We start from the raw sequence: 26,917 nt of genomic DNA, 5'->3' as shown, positions 1-26,917 counted from the left end.
TACTACAAATCGATCGTTTCTATGTACATTTTCGTAACGTCTTTACTATTTAACAGTTTCTGAAGAAGACACAGATTCCAAATTTCTCAATGATGATTTTTATTTCTAGTACATATAATACAAGCCTGTAACTGTAAATATTGGGCCTACTTGCAGCATTTATACACATTATACAACAAGCACTACATTAATAGAGCAAAAGAGAAAAGGATGTGTCAGTCCAGTATTGTTAATTGGGAAAAAAAAAAATAAGTACACCACCCCAATAGACTATGGGAGTAATGGGCATTGGGTGTTTGGAGTATTCTCATTAGTGATCAGTGCAAGACCAGTAAGGGCTCCACAGGTTCCTGTCTGATTTTTGGATGCTCTCATTAACTAAATCTGAGAGATTTTTGCCCTTGGAATGTCTCATAGGGTGTGTATTACTATAAGCACTGTATGTTGCATAGGAAACCGTAACATATGCCCCAAAAACTACAGCAAGAGGACCTTCCTGAAAGAAGGGTTTGGATTCCTCCAGGACATCAGGCTTGGGGGTTAAACATTACCTAGTCCCCTATAACCAATAATTGCATGGTGAGAGTAATTGTTATAGCTCCCCAACAGTAAATGGAGTTGTCCTCTTTCAGAAAATGTTGCTGCCAGGTACAGTTAAGGGCTTTATTCCCTCTCCATTTCCAGAGTCCTGGTGTCTGGTATTGGCTGTGGTGCTGATGTCCTGTTGATAAGATGGCAACCAAACGGTGAGCTCAGTGGCTCTGTAGATGGAGCACACCCCTCAGCGTCTCTGGACTCGCTGACGTAATCTCAGTGCCACAGCCAATAGCAGACATCGGGAGCAGTGTTAGTCAGCACCAAACCAGAGGAGGGTGAGTAAAGCACGGTTGTTGTATTTTTTTCCATACCCAATAGGACCAAGATTTTCTAAAAGGGGAAAACTCCTTTACTTGGCCCAATATGGTAAAAAAAATAATTACAATATACTACATACATCCCTCATGTTTAAATTGCAACACCAAGGAGAAGTCCTGGAATTTCTCCAGAGTGTCCCGGGATCCGTTTCGCAATACAGCGAGCCAGGCCACATGATGTTTGTATGGTGAGCAGTCGGTGTGGTCGAATCTTGCTACCGCATCTCTGGACTTGTCAGTGATTGCACACATGACTAGACAATTGCAAAGGCAGCTGTAAGCAGCAGATCTTGATGACTAGTTACCCAAGTGCATTCAGCATTGAAGAACATTGCTCAGACAATCATTAACAATCGCATTGATATTAGCCAAAGTGTGTAAGTGTTTGTGTGTGTACTCATACTCGATGCTGAATACATCAAAATGTTTGGAAACTTTTTGTTTCCATTTTTTCATCCTGTAATTCCATGACTTTTCCTGTTTGATGTTGAGGAGTATAAATCGGTAGGGTACATTCAGAACGTGTATTTTTGGGAACCATTACAAAATTTTTTTTGACCAATCTGATAATTGAACCCTCACATTTACACTGTATAACAAGTAGAGGTATTATAAAGCTGTGATATCTGGCTCTTCATCCTTTAGTTCTACATCTTCATCCTGGTTGTCTTCTACTGTGCTGTCCTCTTCTTCTTGCTCTCCTTGCGTCCATCTAGTCTTAGTATTTTGCATAAACTCCTGTGCTCTTCCCCACAGCTCTTGTGGATGGTAGTCTTCACCCCCTTCAGTATGAATCAGCTTTTTCCATGCCAGGACGAGGGCAACACAGAGGACGATGAGCAGTATTATCAGTAAGACAACAGTCATCGTGCTGCCACTGGAATCATCAGACGGCGACGCTTGTGTAACTGGCAGCAAACTGAGCCATGATCCTACTAATAGAGTGGCCTGGAAGAGAAAAATAATGGAAATGTATTTAACGCACTTCGACAGACTATAATTTACTAATCACAACCATTTAACCCCATGACCTGTCGGCTGATTGGCTGCACAGGGTGACTTTAAGGCTATGTGCACACTCTGCGGTTTGTTTGTTTTTGACGCTGCATTTTTGTGCCTTTTGGCCGCTAACACACCCACGACAAAAAACGCATGCGCTTTTACCGCGATTTGGTGCGTTTTTGGCTGCGTTTTGCTGTGTTTTTGATCTCTGCGTTTTTCTGCGTTTTTCCAATGCATTGCATGGGTGGAAAACGCAGAACAACGCAGGAAAGAATTGACATGTCCATTTTTTTTTTTAAGCTCAAAAACGCAGCTTAAAAAAAAAGTTGTGTGCGGACAGCAAAAATGAAAACTCATAGACTTTGCCCGGGAAGCAAAGTCATGCAGTTTTGAGGCCAAAAACGCACCCGAAAAATGCCCTGTGTGCACATTGCCTAAAGGATGTAATTGTAAAGCGCTGTGCAATATAATAGCGCTATAAAGGTAAAAAAATAAATGTATAGCTTGCTACACAGCATAAGAGCTATTAGTAGAGATGTGTACAGTAATTTAACAGCTGGGGATCAGAAACAGAGGGTGGTTAACATCTTCCCACAGCCAATTTTTGTTTTGTATTTTCATTTTTGTCCTCTACTTTTTAAATAGCAATAGCTTCTTTATTTTTGTAGAGCCCTACGAGGGCTTATTTTGATGTGGGGAAATATGTAGTTTTTAGTTACACCATTCATCACCATTCATTTTATCATATAGAGTAAGGGAAAATGGCAAAACAAATATCCAAGTGCGATGAAATGGTGAAAAATATAGAATTCTGACATTGGTTTTTGGGTTTTATTTTTATTACATTCATTGTACAGTTAAATGAACAGGAAACATGATTCTCTATTTTAGTATAGTTTACCTTTTTTTATTTTATTGGCTTAAATAAAATTCTGAATTTTGTTTAAAAAAAAACAAAACAAAACACTATTTACCGTATTTTTCGCTTTATAAGACGCACCTGATTATAAGACGCACCTAGGTTTTAGAGGAGGAAAATTAAAAAAAAAAATTGAGCCAAATAGTGTGCTAAAACATTTTAATAAAATAAAAAAAAACATTATTTTAACAATTTAGACTTAACAGGAGGGTCTGTTATGGGGGGATCTGTGGATGATGCACTGCTGTGGGGGACCTGTGGATAACGCACTGCTATGGGGGACCTGTGGATGACACTGCTATGGGGGACCTGTGGATGACACTGCTATGGGGGACCTGTGGATGGCGCACTATTATTGGGGACCTGTGGATGACACTGCTGTGGGGGATCTGTGAATAACGCACTGCTATGGGGGACCTGTGGATGACGCACTGCTATGGGGGACCTGTGGATAACGCACTATTATGGGGGAAATGTGGATAACGCATTGCTATGGGGGACCTGTAGATGACGCACTATTATGGGGGAAATGTGGATGACGCATTGCTATGGGGGACCTGTGGATGACGCACTATTATGGGGACCTGTGGATGACGCACTATTATGGGGGACCTGTGGATGACGCACTATTATGGGGACCTGTGGATGATGCACTGTTATGTGGGATCCGTGGATGACACGGCTATGGGGGACCTGCATGATGCACTTTTATGGGGATCTGGGACTACCACCCCCCTCATCCTTAGGAATACACCCATGTACTGTATACCATAAATGGCTGTATTCTGAAAGATGAGGGGGGTGGTAGTCACATTTACACTTTGGCCACTACATTAGTCCCTCCCTGGAGTGTTTACACTAAAGGACTACAGCCCCCATCATCCTTCAGAATACACCGATTCATACAGTATATTCTGAAGGCTGATGATGAGGGTTGTGTTCCCCTTCAGTGTTTTTTGCTCACCTATTAGGACCCTTCGTTCAACTGATAACATTTATCAGGCTCAGATCACTGATTGGTGGAGGCAGCTCTGCAGAAGTTGTCTCCACCAATCAGCATCCAGCCCTAGCGAGGAGAGGGAGAATCGTTCTTCTATCTCTCCTCTTTCTTATGATAGTCTCCGTCTGCTGCGGAGATCTAACATGGAGCCCACGCGTGCGCAGATCGCGATCTTCGAGAGCCGCGATCTCTATCTGCGTGATGGACTTCAGGAAAACGGCTACGGAAGGCAGCGCATGCGCAGATGGAGATCTCGCTTCTCCGAGATCTCCATCTGCGCCTGCGTCACCTCCGCAGCCATATTCCGGAAGTCGCGTTGGAGGCAGCGCAGGCGCAGATAAAGATTTCGGCTATGGTGACCGCCATCGCAGCCGATTGCCGGGGGATCCATGGCGGCCACCACCGCAGCCGATTGCCGGGGGATCCATGGCGGCCGCCACCGCAGCCGATTGCCGGGGGATCCATGGCGGCCGCCACCGCAAACGATTGCCGCGGGATCCATGGCGGCCACCTCCGCAGCCGATTGCCGGGGGATCCATGGCGGCTGCACCAGCCTCCTGTGACTCACTCCACCGCCGCATTACTGCTCGGTAAGTTACATTCTCTTTGTAAGACGCACCCCTATTTCCCCCACAATTTTGGGGGGAAAAAAGTGCGTCTTATAAAGCGAAAAATACGATCTTCAATTTTCAATTTTTTTTTTTTATTATAACTGTAGGGGGCTTGAACCTGGATTGTCTAAGTGCCTGCACCCTAAACAGCGATACCGCAGTATTGCTGTATATAGTAAAAATCATTCTTCTATGATACCTAGCCATAAGCTGGATGTCACAGAACCCATCGCATGACAGGCATGGGGGTGTTCAGCCGCACCAAGCTTTGCAACATCTCAAATACCCTACATTGGTGCTGCAAGTAGGCCAATGAACAACCAAACTGATGTCCAGGAAGGATATAGGTGATTAAATGCCCCTGTCAGTGATTGACAACAGCATTTAAGAGGTTAACAGTAGACAGCAGTAGGTGCGACGATCGCTGCTATTAGGCCCTGTGCCCACGCTGCGGATTTTGACACAGATTTTCAGAAATCTGCAGCAAAATCTGCATGTCCATTGTGAAGTCAGCAAAGACTATGAGAATTCAGAAGTGCTGTGTCCACGTTGAGGATTTTTCCCTTGCGTGTTTGGTGCAGATTTCTTTTTTTTCTGCACCAAATCTGCACCAAATACGCAAGGGAAAAATAAGCAACGTGGGCACAGCACTTCTGAATTCTCATAGATTTTTCTGCAGATATCTGAATATACACATCAAAGCTACATAGTGTGGGCACTGGGCCTAAGGCTATGTGCCCACACTGCGGAAAATGCGCAGAATTTGTTGCGGAAATTTCGCGGATTTTTCAACAATCTGCAGCACAGTTACTCCCCAGCCATTTCTATGTCATTTGGGAACTGCTGTGCCCACGTTGCATTTTTTTCTGCAGCGGAAATAATGCGGATTTCCCTGCGGAAAAATCAGCAGCATGTCAATTATTCCTGCGGATTTTGCCCATGCAAGTGAATGTAAAAAAAAAAAAGCAAAATCCGCACCAAATCCGCACCTATGCAAAGGTGCGGTTTCCGTTGGAATGCTGCGGATTTAGCTGCAGAAAAATCTGCGGATACAGAGTCCCGTGGGCACATAGCCTTAGAGATTAGCTATATAATATAGCCTGCATCTGTTTTCTCTATAGTGTGCTCTGTTTATGACCCTGTTCCAAAGTCCATGGCATGCTCCATATTGTAATTGTACATAATGGAGCATTAAGGAGTTAATGGAACACACTGATTGGGTCACAACTAAACAGTGAGGTACCACAGGGGTCAGTATTGGGTCCTCTTTTTATTAATGTATTTAAAATCTTGTAGAGGACATATAAAGTAGAATTTCAGTATTTGCAGAGCATAAAAGGCCCTGTGATAACACAGAGAAGGATATTTTAATACTAAAAAGGAATTTATGTAAGCTGGAGGCTTGTGCTGAAAACTGGCAAAGTTTAATGTAGTTAAATATAAGGTTATGCACTTGGTTCAATTAAGCAAAATGTACAACTATAAAGTAACCAGTAAAAATATGGTTCGAACTGTCAATGAAAAAGACTTTGGTGTATGGGTGGACAGCAAATTCAAGTTTAGTGACCAGTGTCGGGCAGCTGCTATCAAGACAAATGAAATCATGGAATGCATTAACCCCTTCTCGCCACAAACAATCTTTGCTTTCGTTGAACAGAGTTTGTTAGAGAGATCGGATCTGTTATAGTTATAGCAGTTTATAATCTTATGGATAGACGCAAATGTGTTAATGATCCAAACAATGTCTGCTACATATGTGGCAAATACTCTACTCATGAACAGCGCAAGAATCTCACAAAGCGAGTGTGTCTTGCCTACAAGTATTACTTTGACTGTCAAATTGGAGATCAAGATAAAAGCTGGGAACCTCATATTTGTTGCACTGTGTTACACTGGGCTAACGGGGGACTACTGCTGGTTTTTGCAGCGGAGTAATAGCACCGCTCACAATCGCAAAAGCAGATGCCTGAAGCACTTCTGACAGTACTGTGGGCCTTGCTCAAGTAAGATTTTAAGGCTGCTTTCACACTTGCGTTGAACGGCATCCGTTGCTATCCGCCGCCTTGAGGAATTACGGTAACCGCTGCAGGAAACCGTTTTATTCCTCATAGACTTCTATTAGCTACGGATAGCAACGGATGATACAAAAACGATCAAAGACCAAAGGGAAGACAATTGAAAAAACATAATGCAATCATCAGGATCCTTATAATTCCATTATGTTAGGATAAATTTCCGAAAAAACTCCATCTACATACCGTTTTTTATGAAAAAGTACTCCGGTGTGTATGTGTTGTCTTGACTCATCCTTTTTGGGATAGCAACGGATGGCCTTGCGTTGCATCCGTCAGCCGACGCCTGGCGGATGGAACGCTGCATGCAGCGTTTTTCTGCGCTTGGTAGAGTGTCAAAAAAACGCAACCTGCAGGATTCAGTCGGCATCCGTTGTTTTTATAATGGACGCCTATGGTGGCGGATTCCGTTAGAATCCGTCATTTGACGGATTCCGTTAATGCAACCGTCTTTACACAACTGCGCATGCCCAGATGTGTAAAGTCATGAAAAAAAAAAACTATGACGGACTGCGTTATTTTGTACGATCCGTTGCATCCGTTGTGCCACTATATGCAACGCAGCCATTGCATCCATCACACAACGCAATGCAACGGATACCGTTCAACGCTAGTGTGAAAGTAGCCTAAGACAGGATTACGTAACTTCTTGTAATTTTGTTATTCCATGACATTTTCATAAACTATTTACTACGAAAACTTTGATGTAGATCAGGTTATTGTAACTCGTTCTGTACGAATATATTCAATGCTTTCAACTTACTTCATACATTTGTGCAAACTTAACCTCTTACCGACATTGAACGTACTGGATACGTCCTGCCTTATGTTGGTGAGTCACGCACATGTCAGCTGATTTGAACAGCAGACGTGCATCTATCAGGCAGGAGTGGATCTGCATTCCACTCGTGCCTGTTAACCCCTTACACTGCGCTGTCAAAGTGTCACAGCACGGTGTACATCCCAGCCACGGTAAGCATTCACTTACCCGGCACTATCGGAAGTGATATAATCACATGGAGCCGATAGTTGCAAAAAATAAAACCTAAAAGTTCAAATCACCCCCCATTTGCCACATTGAAAATTAAAGGGTTAAAAAAAATAAAAAATATACACACATTTGTTATCGCTGCTTTCAGAAATTAATTAATCTGATCGGTAAACGACATAGTGGCAAAAAAAATTTCCAAATGCCATAAATTTTGCGCAAAATGCAATAACAGGTGATCAAAACGTGTCGGCACGGTGGCTCACTGGTTAGCACTGCAGTCTTGCAGCGCTGGGGTCCTCGGTTCGAATCCCACCATCTGCAAGGAGTTTGTTTGTTCTTCCCATGCTTGTGTGGGTTTCCTCCAGGTACTCCAGTTTCCTCCTACACTCCAAAGACATACAGATAGGGAATATAGATTGTGAGCCCCAATGGGGACAGTGTTCCTGATGTATGTAAAGTGCTGCGGAATATATTAGCGCTATATAAAAATAAAGATTTGTTTATTTATTTAAAACGTAGCACCTGCGCAAAAATGGTACCATTAGAAATGTCAGCTTGAGATGCAAAAAAAAAAGCCTCACGGAGCCCAGATCCTGAAAAATAAGAACTCTACAGCTTTCGGAAAATGGCACAAAAAGTGTGCCACTTATTCTCTAGTCCCTTCCACGACAGCATAGGAGGTTGTCTCTCCACACCTTAATAGGGACAGGAAGCACAAGAGAGGTTAAAAGGAACCTCCCAATAGCCAGTGTCTTTCCTGTCCCCATGGAGCATGGAGAGGTTTTTCTTTTTCTCCTATGCTGTGGTGGCTGGCAAGCTGCAGCATACATCTTTCTAACTTACAGCCGCTCAGCGTTGGTCGGGCTCTGCTCCTCCTCCTGCTGTTTCCCTCACCCTGATGAGGGACCCTCGCTTCAGCCCTCTGGACCCCCTCTCGGGCAATGCGGGCTGTGGGCTCCCTGGCCGCCTCCTGTACGAGCGTTGTCCTGCGCGAACCCGGAAGTAGTGCCGAGGGCGGGACTTCAGGGTCACACGCTTCCCGGGGGGGGTGTCCGTCGGCGAGGACAGCGTGCGGTACACGGCACCGTTAACAGTGGCCTATCCTGGACCTGGTACAGGAGGCGGGGAGCACATAAAAGGCTGCCCTAAAGGCATCAGAATCACGGTAAGAAATCTGTGCTGCCATGTTTTCACCTGCATCTGCAGAGCCCAGTGCTCCCCCTGCCGCAGTAAGTCTAGGTAGGGGGGTGGGTCCCTTCTGCCTGTTATACAGGCTGTTACTGACGGCTTCCTTGTGCTATGTTCTCTCCTAGGAGGACAAACCTGCCTCCCAACAGCAGCCTCAGCATAAAAAGTCTGAAAAAAATGAGAAAATTAAAAAAATGCCCAGTCTGTGCTAGGAAAATTCTTACAATTTGGGATAAAAAGCTCTGCCAGCAATGTACGGCTCAGATTATTAGGGCTGAACAGCCTTCTCTAGTGGACGAGCTGCCTTCCATGGTGAAGCAAGAAATACAAGCCTCACTAGCCTCCTTCCCTGCTGCTGGTCCTTCCTTCCCTAAGAAAAGGAAGCCTAAATCAGCCCCATCAGATTGAGGAGGCACTAGACTCAGCTTCTGATGGACCTGATGAGGCCTTGTCCTCCGGGAAGTCAGAGCATTCTTTTCTATTCTCCTCTGATGATTTGGGAGACCTTATTGGGGCTGTTCGAAGTACTATGGTCTTGGCAGAGGAACAAGTCCTTCCTTCAGTCCAGGACTAAATGTTTGCTGCCCTGAAATCGGCTAAACAAGTCGGATTTGCGGTCCATGCCAACAGCTTGAATATTATTTCTCAGGAATGGGATTCCTCTAGAGAAAAATGACATGACTTAGTATTTGGGCCAGCTCTGGATGAAATTCTTGATAAGGCTACTAATCGAAAGAGCCTTCCGGAACAAAAAACCCCAGCAAACTGCCCTTTCGTCCCTCGGTGCCTCAGACCTTCCACCCCAAGGAAAAGGGAAATCAAGACAGTGGAGCTATCCAAAGGGTAGAAGAAGAAATATTTTCATCCCTTCCCAACAGCAAGATCAGCAGCATGACAAACAGTGACTCTGTTCTGGTGGGGGGGCGACTCTCCGACTTTCTTCCCCAGTGGCGGACCATCACCAACTGCCAGTGGGTTCTAAGGGTTTTCTCAGAAGGTCTCTTAATAGAATTCCTCTCCCCTGTCCTTCACCAGGTCTCTGGGTCACTGCCCTGTCCTTACAAGGTTCCCAGGATCTCCTGTACTCAAAGTTACAGGAGTTAATTAATTCAAGGGTCATTTCCCCGGTTCCAAGTCAGGAAGTGGGGGTAGGCCACTACTACCGACTCTTCCTGGTCAGAAAGCCGTCTGGAGACGTCCAGGTGATAATCAGTTTGAGGTGTCTCAACCAACAGGTTCGGTACCGGCAGATCAAAATAGAGTCGGTGAAATCAGCGATTCCATTGATAAGGCTGCACCATCAGATGGCCACAATCGACCTGAAGGACGCCTACTTCCAAGTGCCATTCATGCTCGGTGCAGGAAGTACCTCAAATTTGCAATTCTACACAAGGGGGAAGTTCTTCGTTTTCAGTTCAATGTACTTCTCTTCGGGATCTCCTCTGCTCCAAGGATTTTCTCAAAAATAATGGCAGAAGTAGTTGCCTTCCTAAGGGTTCAAGGCGTCTGCCTGGTGCCATATCTAGATGACTTCCTTCTCATTGCTCCCTCCGCTCAGATCCTCAACAGCCATGTGAAGATGTCTCTGGACATTCTTCAATCCTTGGGCTGGATTCCCAATCTAATGAAGTCTCAGCTGGAACCCTCCTCAACACAATGGTTTCTAGGGGTACTATTAGACTCCGACAGTCAGGCGTCCTTCCTCCCAGAAAACCACAGGTTGACCCTTCTAGCCAAAATATTGGCTCTTCATCGGCAAACATCTCCCATCCTTCGAGCGGCTATGTCGGCTCTGGGTTAAATGACGTCCTGCATTCCCTCTGTCATGTGGGCCCAGGCCCACTTGTGTCATCTTCTGGATCATATCTTGTCTCATTGGGACAGACTCCCTTCGTCTCTGAACAAAAGATTTCGCCTGTCAAGGAGTGTCTCTTTGTCTCTTCTGTGGTGGTTGAATCACAACAACCTCCTAGTAGGGGTTGCATGGACCCTGACGCCTCTGGTTACCCTGACTACAGATGCCAGCCAGAAGGGGGTGGGGGGCCATGGTTGCCAATACCCCATTTCAAGGTGGCTGGAGTCATTAGGTCAGCTCCAAGTCCTCCAACTACCGGGAACTGAGAACGGTCAAGGAGGCCCTTCTGGCAGCCCAGGATATTGTCAAGAACTCTCACGTTCTCGTTTATTCTGACAATATCACCACAGTGGCGCATCTTCGCCATCAGGGCAGTACGAGGTCCGGCGCCCTGTGGTCTGTGTCCTCTCGGATTTTCCTCTGGGCAGAAAAGTTCCTGCTGTCCCTCTCTGCGGTCCACTTAAAGGGGTTCCTGAACCTCCAAGCAGACTTTCTCAGCCGTCAGGGTCTTCATCCAGGGGAATGGAGCCTGGACCAAGAAGTGTTCTGCACCCTGGTAGCAAGGTGGGATACTCCGGAGATCGACCTTTTTGCGTCAGAAGGAAATCGAAAAGTCGCAACATTTTTCTCCCTGAACCCACGGGACAAAGCGATTGGGGTGGATACCTTCTGCCACCCTTGGTCCTTCCATCTCACCTACGCCTTCCCGCCTATCCCTCTACTGGCAAGGACCCTGCGAAAGATCAGGGAGGAGGGAGTCCCAACTATACTAATAGCTCCTCTGTGGCCAAAGAGGAGTTGGTACGGCCTGACCATGGCTCTCAAACTCGATGGCCCTATACTTCTGAGTCCGGACCCCAGCCTACTATCTCAAGGTCCGCTATTTCACCCAGATCCTCAAAGGCTCACGTTAGCTGCCTGGCTTCTGAAGCCCAGGTGTTAAAGGCCCAGGGCCATTCTGACAAAGTTGTGGCTACCCTGCAAGAAAACCGTAAACCAGTTACTAATAGTATTTACAACAAAATCAGTATGAGTGTGGTGTGGTTCCCATCCTCCAGATCCACTCCGGCCTAACATAGACATACTAGACTTCCTCCAAAATGGTTTGGACTTGGGCCTCAAGCCCAGTACACTGATGGTGCAGGTTTCGGCTCTCCGTTCCGTCTTTGATACGGATCTGGCAGGTCATTGCTGGATCTGCCGATTTATGGTGTCCGCTAGTAGGATTTGTCCACAGCAGAGGGTCCTCACACCATCCTGGGACCTTATTGTGGTCTTAACTGGACATTCTCTGTCACCTTATGAACCTCTCTCATCCTGTAGCATGCGCTCTCTCTCTCTCACAAGGCTGCATTCCTGGTGGCAATTACTTCTGCTCGGAAAGTCGGGGAGCTTCAAGCATTATCCATCCGGGAACCATACTTGACCATCAGGGATGATAGCATTGTCTTTTGGTTGGACCCTTCCTTCCTTCCCAAGGTGGTCTCAGATTTCCATTGCTCCCAATCCATTGTCCTTCCTGCCTTCTGTCACCATCCTCAGACTCCGGGGGAGGAAGTATTCCATTCTCTGGATGTTCGCAGGACAGTATTACACTACCTGGACCTGACGGCGTCCTGGCTGATTGATCACAATCTATTCATCCAACTTTTCGATCAGAATAAAGGCAAGAAAGTGGCTAAAAGCACTATAGCCAACTGGATCGTGCGAGTTATTAAAGAAGCCTACCTCAACCAACATCTGTCTCCGCCAACTAGATTTACTGCACATTCCACCAGGTCTACGTCTGTATCCTGGGCTGAGCGGGCAGGGGTTTCTCCTGAGCAGATCTGCAAGGCAGCTACCTGGACTTCGCTGCATACTTTCACGAAGGATTTGGCTTTTGGCAGGAAAGTCCTGCAGGCTGTAGTCCACCCCCCCAGGTATCAATTTGTTGGTATCCCTCCTATGCTGTCGTGGAAGGGACTAGAGAAATAAGAATTATTCTTACCGTTAATTCAGTTTCTAGGAACTTTCCACGACAGCATTTAATTCCCTCCCTATTCCTCGTATTCCTGGAACGTGTTTTATACTTCTCATGTGCTATCGGTTCTTTGTAAGACACTGGCTAATGCGAGGTGGGAGGGTCCGTTTAACCTCTCTTGTGCTTCCTGTCCCTATTAGGGCGTGGAGAGACAACCTCGTATGCTGTCGTGGAAGGTTCCTAGAAACCGAATTAATAACAGTAAACCTATACATGTTTGGTGTCTATGAACTCGTACCGACCTGAGGCATCACACACATCAGTTTTACCATATGCTGAACACGGTGAATAAAATACCACAAAAACAATTGTGCGATTTATTTTTTTTTTTTTTATTTTTATTTTTGTAATATTTCAGTACTTGGAATTTCTTGCCGTTTTTCAGTACACTATATGGTAAAACTCATGGTTTCATTTAAAAGTATACCTCATCCCGTAAAAAGTAAGCCCTGATATGGCAAGATTGATGGTATAATAAAAAAGTTATAGCTCTCGAAAGAAGGGGAGCAAAAAACAAAAACGGAAATTTGCCCGGGGTTGAAGGGGTTAAGCATAACAAAATTTCCTGACGTTTTACAATTTTCACTTTGGATTTGGAATATACACACTCGATTTAGTATAGGATGAAAGGTTTTTGCGCAGTAGCAGACGAAAAGTTATTTTGGGTTGCGCAGTTATTACCTTTAAGGGGCTACTTGGGGTATTGGTATTTTATAACGGATCACTTGGGTGATTATTACTTTATAAGGGGACACTCGAAGTATTATTTTATAATGAGGCAGTGATAGCATATGGACTTTATAAGGGGAGCTTGTGTCATTACTAATTTACAAGTGGGTACTTGTGTCATTATTATTAATTAGTATGGGGCATTGACAGCATTATTATTTTATAAGAGGGTACTTGAGAAATTATAATATTCAAAGAGGCAGACGGGGGACTCTGCATAGAATGTGGCTAGTGACTAACTTTCGAAGCTGATTGTGGTTCTCCAAAGTTAGAAAAGTTGGGGGTCTTCGGCCTAGAGGTAGCTCCGTGCATTCAGAATTATTTAATTTATACAGGGTGTCCCTAAGTTTGGACACATAGGAAATCTCATTAACAATAATTTGATAGACAACTTGAGATGTGTGAATGTTTTTTTCAATAAATTGGATGAAAACCTTTGTTTCACCGAAGACTCTGTGCTGTGTAGTATTGAAGCTTTGTTTTATGTGAATGGTCAGGGTTAGGGCGCTCTCACACATCCGGCTTTTCGCCGGTTTGCCGGTTCCGGCGCATGCTAGTACAGTGTATACAGTACAGTGGCAGCGCTGTAACTTCCGGGTCACATGCTCCGGTCACATGACAGCATGTGACTGGAGCTTGGCGCGCTGCCACGGTACTGTATACACTGTACTGGTGTGCGCCGGAACCGGCAAACAGGCGAAAACCCGGATACGTGAGAGCGCTCTAACACACAGAATGTTTGATACTGATAACAAAGCAATCCACATTTTGTTGATTATGCAAAACAGCAAGAAGCTCCAAAACATGATGGTGTGGTGTGGTTTGTGGAAAGCTCATGTATTGGAACCATTCTTGTTCAATGAACATGTATTACCGTAATTCCTCAAGGCGGTGGATTGCAACGGATGCTGCACAACGCAAGTGGTGAGATTTCTCGCCATGCTGAGAGATCAGTTAATGCCCCAACTTGAAAGTTTAGGTGGTGTTCCTGAATAGTTCCATCAGGATGGCGCCCTGCCCCATTTCACCACAGCGGGAAGAGATTGGCTGAGTGGCAATTTCCATAACTGGACTTGAAAACATAGTCATGTGGAGTGGTCTCCTCGTTCACCAGTCCTTAGCCCCCTTGACTTCTTTTTCTGGGGTATGCTAAAGGATAGGCTGAGCTCAATGGAAATCCCAGCTGTAACACACTTGATTGACCGCATAAAGAGTGAATGTGCTAAATTGACAGCAATGTGGATTTGTTACATCGAGTGAATTTTGCAAAGCGCATCAACCTTTGCAGTGCAAATTATGGAAATCATATTGAAGACATTATTTAATATTCCAATTGAATACAATATTGCTAATAAACTTCATTTCTTGAAAATATGTATCCAGACATTAGGTACACACTGTATAACAAAAATCTAGTACGGTAATTATAAAAGTGTACTAAATATCGGTGCAATGGGGTCCTATAATTTTCTATGTCCATCTCGGCTACTGGAGGAGGATTCTTACCAAAGCTCTGATTCTGTTTTCCATTGCCAGTTCACCTTCTGTGATTCGTCTTATCCTAAAAATATAAAACTGGCATTATTGTAATGTGTAGCAAACCAAACACACAAATGACAGTGATAACACCTTTCTTTGCTCCATGTACCTGGCTGATGGGATTTAATTATTTGATTCTGAGTAGCGCTACTTTCACATTAGTGCACAAGTACCTATGTAACTTTAAAGCGGTCAGAAGGGAACTTTTTATTTGTCCATGGGCCATGTCCCATATTATTGCTCGTCCTTATTACACTAATGGTAAAAACTAAAATGTAAAATCATACAGGTGTTCACAGGCACTGGAAGAAATTCACTAAAAATCATCTGGTCAGGGGGACACTATTAAAGGATGTATCTTTTATATTATCAACCAAACCCGAAGACCTGGTAAAATATTATTAAACCCTATAGCTGCGTAAGACCTGGAGATTACATTTTCAGTAAGTTGTATACATTTTAAATGGAGTCTTGCAAATATTACAGATTGAGATCTCAGAACTGCTGCACATTTCCTTCAAACGTGAAATACATGAGGTGAAGGCTTTGAGGTTTGTGGGTGGAAAACACTGATATACACCACAAAAACAGGAAGGCGAATGCAGCTTACAATGTAGACCTGTTTGTCTATCAAGTATCCGCAAGGTGGCCTGTGAGGCTGAGATATATGCAATACATTATACATGTACTAATAATCACGTTATTCATATATTGATCCGAGCCTTGCGCCCCCACACTAACCACCACTAGGTATTATTTAGAGTGGTCCCCAGCAAAGACAGGCCATAAAATTCTGATAAGTGGAGCCCTTGTCTATCTGGAGAGTATGAATACAGACAGTATACAGTATATCCAATGACTCGCCCCAGGGCTATGGGGTACTCTGTCCCGGGCAGTGTACTAATGGGATGTGTCATTGGGTGGCCGTTGCCCGGTTCCGTGACCCTGGGGGTCGCTTGAAAGGGGTTATGTACAGATGAATGTTTAATAAAGTTTATGTTGTGACGCCACTTGCGGGTTGTGGTTAAAGAGAGAGTCTCTCCGCTGGGGCTGATGTTGACTGCAGCCTGGATGTTGGGCCCTCCGCAAGTAGGGCCGGGGCCCCAGGGGAGTAGGTGATGGAGTTAGGCGCGGAAAGAAGGTAGGCCACACAAGGGGTTGCTGTGTAACTGGTTCTCTTTACTCACAGGGGTTGGTAACCGGTACCCGGAGGAAGGCTGGTGTTCACCTCTGGTTCCCCTAGTCCCAGTGCCGGGTTGGTGACGTGGTGGCTTCTTTCCCCTGCACCTTTCTCAAGTTGGTGGGTCCCCGTGGCTTGGAGTGTCTGGGGTCCCCTCCTGTTAGTCTCTCAGTCTCTGGTCCATACAGGGAGCAAGTGTGAACCCTTTAGGGTCAGTATTCCGTTCCGGTCCCTGGTTCTCCCGCTACTGCTGGTGCCCCTGGACTTCTAAGGTCAGTGAGGTCCTGGATGGTCCCCTCACTGTTTAGATTTTAAAAGGTCTGCCTGGAGTGTTTGCCTGACCTAGTGCTCTGTACCCCATCGGTGCTATGGTTCCGGGAGCACTCCACCGTACTCCACCGGCCAACACATGCCTGGGCCCTCAGGTCACCGTCACACTCCTGTGTCAGTGCAGTTACGTCCGTTGTCTCTCACTTCCACTTACTAACTGTCTAACTGTCCGTCCCCTCCCACCTGGTCGTCGTCTAGTGGACTCGATCGGCTCAACCCCTGGATGGCTATCCATTCGGTCCAACTCTAGTCTGTCACCAGTCTGTGAATGGGGGAAAACTGGGATTTTAATGTGTTTTGCTGTTACCGGCACTGGTCTTCCAGGTCCCTGAGGGTAAGCCATGCATCTTTGACAGGATACAGTACCTTGTAGTGCCCTGGTAGGTTCAGGGGTGCTACACCAACACTCAGTCCATTCTAGTTCAAGATTAAGGGGTACTTTACACGCTGCGACATTGCTACCGATATATCGTCGGGGTCACGTCTTTAGTGACGCACATCCGGTAGCGACATCGCAGCGTGTAACACTAATGAGCGACGATCAACGATCGCAAAATCGTTCCAAAACGGTGATCATTGACACGTCGTTCATTTCCTTAATATCGCTGCTCCCACCGGTATGATGTAGTTCGTCGTTCCTGCGGCAGTACACATCGCTATCTGTGACACCGCGGGAGAGACTAACATCTCCTTACCTGTGTCCACCGGCAATGCGGAAGAAAGCAGGTGGGCGGGATGTTACGTTCCACTCATCTCCGCCCCTCCGCTTCTATTGGCCGTCCGCTTAGTGATGCCGCAGTGACGTCGCTATGACGTCGAACGCACCTCCCCCTTGAGGGAGGGATTGTTTGGCGGTCACAGCGACGACGCTAACCAGGTATGTGTGTGTCACGCTGCCATAGCGATAATGTTCGCTACGGCAGCGAGCACCAAATGTCGCATGAGCGACGGGGGCGGGAGCTATCACGCTCGACATCGCTAGCAATTGCTAGCGATGTCGCAGCGTGTAAAGAACCCCTAAGTCTTGGAAAAACTATATATTATCTCCCAATAAGCATAAGAAGTATCAAAAATGTTGGCTTGAGGGAGAGATTAGACCCCGACCAGTTACTAGGTTGAAATTATACCTACCAACAATCCCATTTTTATCCAATGGGGAGCCATAAAAGGGATGGGGGTGTATAAAAAATAATAATTATAATTTTAGAAAAGAATCTGGCAGCTCTTGTGATATTCTCAACTAAATCTTACAAATATTGGCACTGTCTTTTTAATTTAGCAAGGTTTGAAGACTCCCAATCTGAAGTAACTTTAACCCTTTAAACTGATTCCAAGGGTGTATGTACCATGGATGCAGGCCATACGGGTGCGAATCCCCCTGTCCAGCAGAACGAGGACATGTGCAACTGAGAGGACAGAGAGGGAAATAAACCCCAGGCCCTTCTTATTTGTGTGGCAAAACTCAGAACCATAATGTGTACACTGCGAAAAAAGCGAAAGTCCCTAATCTGGGGTTACTCACTGAAGTCTATTAGGCCATGTGCACACATTGAGTATTTGGTGAGGTTTTTTTACCTCCGGATTTGTAAGGCCGCATGCACATGTTGAGTATTTGGTCAGGTTTTTACCTCAGCATTTAGAAGCCAAAGCCAAGAGAGGAACAATCAGAGGAAAGTATAATAGAGACACAAGCACCTCTTCTGTATTTCTCACCCACTCCTGGTTTTGGCTTATAAAATACTGAGGTAAAACACTCATCAAATACTCAACGTGTGCACGTGGCTTTAGTGAACCATGTGTATGGATAATATTTCTGTGTACCTTTCTTTTCAAGATGCAAAGCTGACATACATTTCCTTCTTGACGATTAATTTGGAAACCACATCCTCTGACAATAAGTAACAAATGGGGCAATGCTGTTCGGTGGGGAGGTAGTGGCTACAGTATGTCTGGGGCATGTGTGGTCCATTGTGCACATAGACAGCACCAAGATCAACTGTAGCCACTGTTAGTGCATGTAAGCAATTCCAGGGAAACAGAGCATTCATCTCCATTATAAAATAAGTTACAAAGCTGTAATCCTCTATTTACCATACATTTGAAATATTTTTCCATTCTTGCACTTATTCGACCCTCATTTTGCCAATAAACGCAGGTTACCATCTTGCTTTTTGTAATATGGTTGGTTCATGATGTTGTATAGAATAACTAAACAGTCCACAGCTTTTGCAAGTATATAGTACTAGCGGTAGTACCCAGCATTGCCCGGGATAGCAGCTAAGTCTCTCCCTCTCTCCCAGTCTCATTTTCGCTCTCTCCCCCTCTCACTCTCACTTGTTCCCACTCTCCCTCTATCCCACTCTCCCTCTATGGCTGGAAACACATCTATGCGAGTAAAATCGGACCGAGTTGGCTGAAAAAAACTCGGCTGATTTTAGTTCACGTTAGGTTAGTGTGCAATGCAAGTGCGTTCCTTTTTTTTAATTATTTCAAGGATAGCAGAGCGTGTGTAATGCGTGTTTGATGCATATGGGATCCGTTTTTACTATGTCATCTGCCATTCAGCTCTGCTACATGGCCGCTGACAGCAGACACAAACAGCCATGTAGCAGAGCTGAATGGCAGATGACAGCAGACACAGACAGAGCCGCACGATCAGCATGAACTTGGGTGAACTTCACCGACTTCATTGTCATACCGCGGCTCTGTCTGTGTCGCGTACTGATTAGCGGTCACCCGTGAAGGACTCACCGGTGACCGCTAATCTGAGTGACTGAATTGAGCAGCGCGATTAGTGTTGCTGTCACTCAGGTTACCTGCGGCCAGCTGAATCCTCCCCCCGAGACCGCAACTCACCTGTGACTTCATCGCTGTCACTCGGGCGACTTGCTGTCATAGTTGGAGGATCCAGCGGTGGCCGCGAGTAATCGCGCGGCTCACCTCAGGGAGCGGCGGTGTCTTCTGCAGCTCCTCTCACCTTCATGTAGCTGAGCTGGAAGCGACGCGGGACCTCCGTGGATTACGTCGGACATGGATGGGTATTTGGGGTTTAATAAAGTGGTGAATGAGGGTATTTGTTATTGTTTATTATTTCAAATAAAGGATTTCTTCACTCTGTATGTTTATTAACTTTAATTACAGGTTAATCATTGGGGGTGTCTCATAGACGCCTGCTATGATTAATCTAGGATTTAGTGGCAGCTATGGGCTGCCATTAACTCCTTATTACCCCGATTGCCAACGCACCAGGGCAACTTGGGAAGAGCCAGGTACAGTCCCAGAACAGTCGCATCTAATAGATGCGGCCATTCTGGGCGGCTGCTGGCTGATATTGTTAGGCCGGGGGGCTCCCCATAATGTGCAGCTCCCCATCCTGAGAATACCAGCCTTCAGCCGTATGGCTTTATCTGGCTGGTATTAAAATCGGGGGGGGGACCGCACGCCGTTTTTTTAAATTATTTATTTATTTTACTGCACAGCATAGACACGCCCACCAGCTGCTGTGATTAGTTGCAGTGAGACAGCTGTCACTCAGCGTGGGGGCGTGTGTAACTGCAACCAATCATAGGCGCCGGTGGGCGGGGAAAGCAGGGAATACAAGATTGAATAATGAGCGGTCGGCTTTTTCAAAAGAGGAGAAGCCGCCGGATCAGTGTGAACGCCGTGCAGCGCCGCGCTGGTGATCAGGGATCGGTGAGTCTGAGAGAGGGGGGGAGAGGGATAGACCGACATGGACAGAGAGAGAGGGACAAAGATAGTGACCGACCGACAGACAGACCGATCGACAGAGAGAGAATAGAGACCAAGAGGGAGAGACTGACTGACAGAGAATAGTGATTGACAGACATTGTGAGACCTCACTCGTTTCCAGTGTTTTAGGAAACATGCGAGAAATGTATTTAGAAAATCGGATGTCACTAGGATGGTGTGAGTGCTTGTCCAGTGACATCCGATTATTTACACGCTCCCATAGACTTGCATTGGAGAGACTCGCAGGAGAAACTCGCCAAAACGCCGCATACTGCGATTTTTTTTCTCAGTCCGATTTGGACTGAGAAAAAAATCACAGATGAGATCTGAATCATTCAATAACATGTGTCCGAGTGCAATGCGAGAATTTCTCGCATTGCACTACTGCGAGAAACTTGCAAGTGAGAAGCCGGCCTATCCCACTCTCCCTCTATCCCACTCTTCCTCACTCCTACTCTCCCCTTTCTCCCTCTAGCCCACTCTCTATCCCACTCTCTCACCCTACCTCTCTCCAACTCTCCCACTCTCTCTCCCATTCTTCCTCTCTTTCGCCCACTCTCCCTCTCTCCCACTCCCCCTCTCTCCATTTCTCCCACTCTTCCTCTCTCCCTCCCTTCTTCTCTCACTCCCTCTCTCTCCTTCCCCCTTTCACCACCGAAATCATATTAACTGACACATAAGCTGTCTTATACTAAGAATGTTGTTTGTTGCCTATAGCAACCCATCAGAGCTCCTATTAATAACCTGTAGCAAAATAGAAATGAATCAGTAATTGGTTGCTATATGTCACCTGATAAATATCCAGGCTAACTATCAAAACAGCCAATATATTACCTCACACATCCAAACAGTAAGTAAGTAGGGTTTTTTGGTGAATAACTGTAAAGCACAGGGTTAAAATTTCCCCTCAAAACATAGTCTATGACATTCCCTGAGTCAAATGAGGTGGCTGTGCAAAATTTTGTGATTGTAAATGCGACGGTGCAGATTCCTTTAGCGGGGACACACACACACACTGGAGATCAAATTTATAGAGCAATGTATAATCACTTGCTCTTTTCAGAAATAATGTAATCTACATTGATCAGCATTTGAAGGTTTTCTGTAACGGGTACACCATGCCACTAAAACAGGGTTTTACAAAAGATCAAAGTTTATCAACATGAAACCTTTATTTCGCCCAAAATGTGATGATCATAATTAGAGAACAACAATGACTGTAGCAAAGAGAAAGATTATAACTACATTACTGAAGGTAACAGCCACCAATCAGTAGGAAGTGTACAGGCCTTTGCTGTGAATGACTTCAGTACATCTGCAGCCACAGGACAACACTAGTCTCTCACACTGCTCTGGTGAGATTTTGGTCCCCTGTTCTTCCAGTCTCTTCCACAGTTCTTTGACTGTTGTGGGTTTCTTGGCCATAACTTTGTCACCAAGGATTTTCCAGAGGTTTTCTACTGGGTTTAGATCAGGACTCTGGGCCAGTCATTTCATTGTTTCAATGCTTTCTGTTTCAAGGAACTGCTTTAACCGTTTTGCTGCATGACAGGGGGCATTATCCTGCATGGCATTAATCTGCATGAAAAATTGCTGGCTTATTGAGTGATGAACACAAGTAAGAAACCACATCTTGTTGAAGAAGATTCTGATACATACTTAGATTCACTCTGCCATGTAGCTGTATGAGAGGTAAAACTACTGCTGCAGAAAACAATCCCCAAACCAAGACACTTCCTTCACTATCTTTCACTTCTTAACACACTCTGGGCTCAGTTTCTCCCAGTTTGTTGTCGAACATAATGTTTCCCATCAAACCCAAATCAATTAAACTTGTTTTCATCACTAAAATGAACTGTGGACCACTTCTCCTCTCTCCACACAACATGCTCCTCACCAAAGGTGAGTCTAGGCTTTTGATATTTTCTACTAATGAGAGGTTTGGTCACGGCAGAGTGGGCTTTCAGTCCAAATGCTCTTAAACGTCGTGACACTGTATGACCATACAGATCCTTACCCTGTTCAGTGCTGAACTGGCGAGCAATTCCAGCTGCAGTGTTGAAACAATTACCCATGGAGATTCTCTGCATTATGCTGTCCTCTCTTGCATTTGTCTTTTGAGGGTGACCAACCTTCTCGGGGAACTTGAAAGAGTTTGTGATGTTGTAAAGATACAACTTGGAACGACCAACTTCTCTTGCTATGGCTGATACGGTCTTTATCTAGACAACCTGTTGCCGGAGGATTTCAGTCACTATAGAACGGCACACCATTTTTGCAAAATGGAAGGTTGGGCTGCCATTTACATACCGTAGGATTTGTCAGATAATTAAGGAAATTAGCAGCAGGTGCCGGATTAACAGCAATAGCTTGCAGATATCTGAAAGTGTTCTCTAATTTTGATCAGGGTTCTTTTTCATCTATCTCATTTACCTTTTTAGTATGTGCTTTACAATAAATTCAATTTATGAAATAAGCTTAAAATACTGCAAGTTTACTCATGTTAGGATATAATCACATAGGACGACACAATGACCGCAACATTGATCTCCAGTGTACAATGGGGCCTGATTCACTATTTTCGATTTATTAAAGTCACTTTTCCTTTTTTGACTCATGATATTTACTGATGTGTTTTTTTACACCGGATTCTTCAAAATGGCACATGTGATCAGAAATTTTGTGCAAAATAATAAAAATACTCTTTTTTTCTGTATTTATCCGTTTATTCTTACTTTTCAGCACCAAAATTGGCAAATCTATTAAAAAGTTGAAAATATTAGACAAACTGAAAACTCCTCTAGAAACCTTACTATAGAGTGAGATGCGCCCCAAAAATTGAACATTTGGTAAAAGCGTCATTCTGTGAATCTGTCTAAAACATCTGGATGAGCAAAGATGATGAGGAAAAGTAAAAAAATAGTTAAAAAAGAAAGACAATTTGAAAAGTGGTGCAAAATCTACAGAGGATAAAGTGCAAATACTAAAGTTTAAAAAACAGAAAAAAAATCTAACCATCTCACCAAGTATAGATCGGCTTAAAGGGGTATTCCCATCTCAAAGATCTTGTTGCAAAATGTCGTAGGTGTAATAATAATAATAATAATATTAGAAATTATCTTCAATTGGAAATATAGTATAGGTTTCCTGAATAGCAATGTCTCCTACCTCATGTGCAGGGCATTGCAGCTTAGTTATATCCACTCATATGGTGACAGTTAGTTGCTCGTGGTCATAAACATGGATACCAAAGCTACTGCAATGCCCTGCACATGAGGTAAGAGACATAACTAATCTGGAGAACTTTACTACATTTCTAATTGGATGTATTATCTAATATTATTACACCTACTACATATTGGGATAGGATTTTGGAGCTTTATTTATGGGTGCTGACCATGCTCTTGTGTAGCATTCCAACGAAAATCCAAAAATACATCTTTGGTCCAGCCACAGATATAGAGCATAAAATCTTCTTATTGAATATTGAATAAAAATATATTGTGGTGAAGTAACATCAATGCTTTTGCGTAACATGAAGCACGCACAAACGGTTTTCATGATTTCGCTATTAAAATAATGAATTGACCTCCTCAAGAAGGTGACTGGCAATGCCTATTACTGAGAAGAGAAGCATTCTGGACTTTTAATTTGGAAACCCAAACTCTTAAAGGTATGAATCAAGATGTTTCATTATTGATAATGCCCCTATTTTTTAATTTTATTTATTTTATTTTTTTTCTCATTCTAGACAGGATGCAATATGTCCCACACCATGTAAAGGGTTAAATCTCAAATGAGAACTCAGGTATGTTAATTTTCAATTTATCTCCTCTTCAGTGGACATGTATATATATTTGTGGAGATTTGAGGTTGTTTTTGAGCTGAACATTGCATGCCATGATTAAGAGCGGGAAAGCAGCTTGAAATGCGTAGGGTCTGCACCTCATTTCTATGCTGTTGCTATGTCACAATATGTTTTTATTCAATAAATTAGATTTTAAGCGCCATTTCTGTGGACTAATGGTGTATGGTTGTCAAATACTAAAGCCAATAAAAAGGAGCTAATTAATCCAGAAAACTGGAGAAACGGCACTGATGAATTGGGGCTGTAGGCTGCGTATTTTCATGATTTCATATGTAGTGCAGATTTACAGATATTCTGTGCTTGGATTTTCTGTAAACTGTTCCTGTTCCTATAATTATATCCCATCACGTAAAGTAATAGAAAAGACAGCTATTAATGCTATGTGCGCACGCACCTAAAGAGAAATAACACATTAAAAACGCATGCGTTTTTACTCGTTTTGATGCATTTTTGACGCGTTTCAGTGCGTATTTGGATGCATTGCTGCCTAGGCCTTCTTTTTTTACAGTTTTCAATGGCAAACACAGGTCAAAAACGCCCAAAGAATTGACATGCTGCTTCTTTTTTCTGCAACAAAAGAAAAAAGAAGCAACGTGGCGCACAGCCTTTCTGAACGCTCATAGACTTTGCTGGGGGAGGAAATCCATGCAGTTTAGGTCAATAAACTGCACCCATAACTGCACCAAAACACATTAAAAACTGCACTGTGCGCACAAGGTCTTAAGATGCACACCCCAACCCCAAAGTCACAACTAAATGCTCCCTGCCACTTGGGGGGTGCAGAAGCATCTTTTGGTTGCTGCTCTTGTCTCTTGGTACTGGGCAGTGGATATCATTAACGGCCTGACGACCTGTATAGATAATGACTCACTACGCAGGTTTGTATGCAGGATTACCAGTAATAAGCCATCTAAATGATTGTCGGTGGTCTGAAATTTAGTTCTCCTGTAACACTCTGCATAAAAAAGTCACCGTGCTGGCAAAGTAGCCCCTTCTGATTTTTATCTTGCCAGGAATTGGTGCTATACAAAAAAGCCTGCACCCTGCCATATCTGGCAGAAAACCGCTTTTCTGAATGTGAAGTGAAACAGTTTTAATGCCTTACATCGACCTATAAATAACTTTACAAGAGTTTGACTAACTGATGCCTCAATACATCAAATATATCGGAAAAGTTACATGAAGTGATGGTGGTACACATGGCGGTAAAGCCAAAAAGTTACTGTGAGCCTCTTGATCCAGTAATGACTGGACTCTGTCGGGAGGCAAGCACTGTAGCCCCTTGATGGTCCCAGAAATATTGCACTCTTCAGTTGAGGAAACATGAAAGTTATGTTATATGGAGTCTATGGTCTTGACAATCGTATGAAGACCCTCAGTGTGCCGTCGTATATTATCGGAGCACATGTTATTTTAGCTTATTGGCAACTGCTGTAAAGTGCAATATTAGCATCCTCACGTACGATCATCTGAAGACATGAAGAGCTATTGCTAAGCACCAAAGTGAGAAGAAGCTGGTCAAGGAAAGGACAATAAAACCAATGAAAGATGGAGGTAATAAGAGAGCCTACAGCAGATGCAGAAGATGATGGAAGTCACTTACTGCGAGTGTGAAGGGTAGGCTTCCTCTTGCTTGTCTCTGTCTGCTCTGAGAACGTTTTTTTCTTTTCACGCTTTAGCTCATATACTTCCTGTGTGTTCTTACTTGATACCACACCCGAGTGACACAAGAAGCAAGCAGATGAATGATAGGCAACTTAGAGGAAATATTAGACGAACCTACAATTTCTATGCCACCTCCAAAATTCACAATGGATATATGATTGTGCTCAAAATTAATAGTCAATATTGAATAAGTAATATGAAATATTGTATTGAAATACCTCTATACGTTGGCCTGACATTGACAGGCGAGAATACTGCATTATTAAGATGGCAGGCCTGGGGGGTTGCCATTACAACTGAAGCCTGGGGCGTTGCCATTACAACTCAATTCCACCCAAAGGGTTCACAAACTGCATTCATAGTTATGTGCAGCTTAGCTCCAGAACACTGGCCATCATACACTATATAGGTACATAACTGGGCATGTGTAAGGTGTCATGGGGCAGTAGTCATGGACGAAGCATGGAATCCAGATGCCACGGCAGACTACATGGAATGCACGTTTCTTGCTGGGTGTGTGGACTTGTGTCGTGTGGGCTGTGAACCTGTGGAGGCTGCATACTACTGCCGACATCGGCTGGCCAGGACCCAATGACAACTTGTACTAACAAGGAGACAAACAGGTTGTTTCAAACAACAAGTCTACTCAATGGTTCGTTCTCTGCAACAACTTTACACTTCAGATAGCAAGCACATATCTTCTAGCGCATTATAGTTCTACAAGGCATATTCTGACACAGCCCTAGTTCCTACTGGGTTGCTTCAGATCTTAGTGGTCCTCTTAGTTCCAGCACAACCGAGCTCAGCGTTTCAGTACAACTCATGACAGTCACTTTCCCTTGCAGCGGCTCCACGTGTAGTCTTCTTACAAGTTACAAGAGTGAGAATCAGTGGTCTCATCACCATGGCCAGAGTAGAGCCTTGGACTCTCAGATGCTAGAGGAGAATCTGCTTTGATAAGCCGACGCAATTACATGCCAGTTAGAATAAACCCATTAACTTGATGGCTAATGGGCCTTCTTTTGATAATGATGATCTAATGAGTCTTCTTTTCCGACTCCTACTGTCTGAGACCGTTTTGTTCATGGATCGGTCTCTAGTTTCAACGCTGTTCTCACTCTGTGTCTCAGTCAACTCTCCAGGTTTGCGCTCTCTCATTTCCAGTCTCCTTTCTTACCCTTGCTGTCACAAGCTACTCATGACCTACAGACTATCCATCTGTAACTGTCGCTCACTAGATGTTCACTTCTTAAACTCAACTAACTCTTCTCAAATGAACAG

General features: G+C 44.4%; 1 protein-coding gene across 1 annotated transcript; it reads right to left on the bottom strand.

Annotated features, from left to right (window-relative positions):
* Positions 1–91: 91 nt before the first annotated feature.
* On the bottom strand, positions 92–25,669 carry PTPRCAP (protein tyrosine phosphatase receptor type C associated protein). Its single transcript, XM_075347395.1, has 3 exons — positions 25,575–25,669; positions 14,811–14,865; positions 92–1,862 (listed from the first exon to the last, which is right to left on the bottom strand). Exons 2-3 carry the CDS (start codon positions 14,832–14,834, stop codon positions 1,524–1,526), a joined length of 363 nt encoding a protein of 120 aa, XP_075203510.1. The 5' UTR covers positions 14,835–14,865; positions 25,575–25,669; the 3' UTR covers positions 92–1,523.
* Between the last annotated feature and the right edge of the window lie 1,248 nt (positions 25,670–26,917).

The sequence above is a fragment of the Anomaloglossus baeobatrachus genome, chromosome 5, assembly GCF_048569485.1.
Source record: "Anomaloglossus baeobatrachus isolate aAnoBae1 chromosome 5, aAnoBae1.hap1, whole genome shotgun sequence".
NCBI lineage: Eukaryota > Metazoa > Chordata > Amphibia > Anura > Aromobatidae > Anomaloglossus > Anomaloglossus baeobatrachus.
The sequence above is the reverse complement of the archived record's forward strand: the minus strand, read 5'-3'. Positions and strand labels throughout refer to the sequence as shown.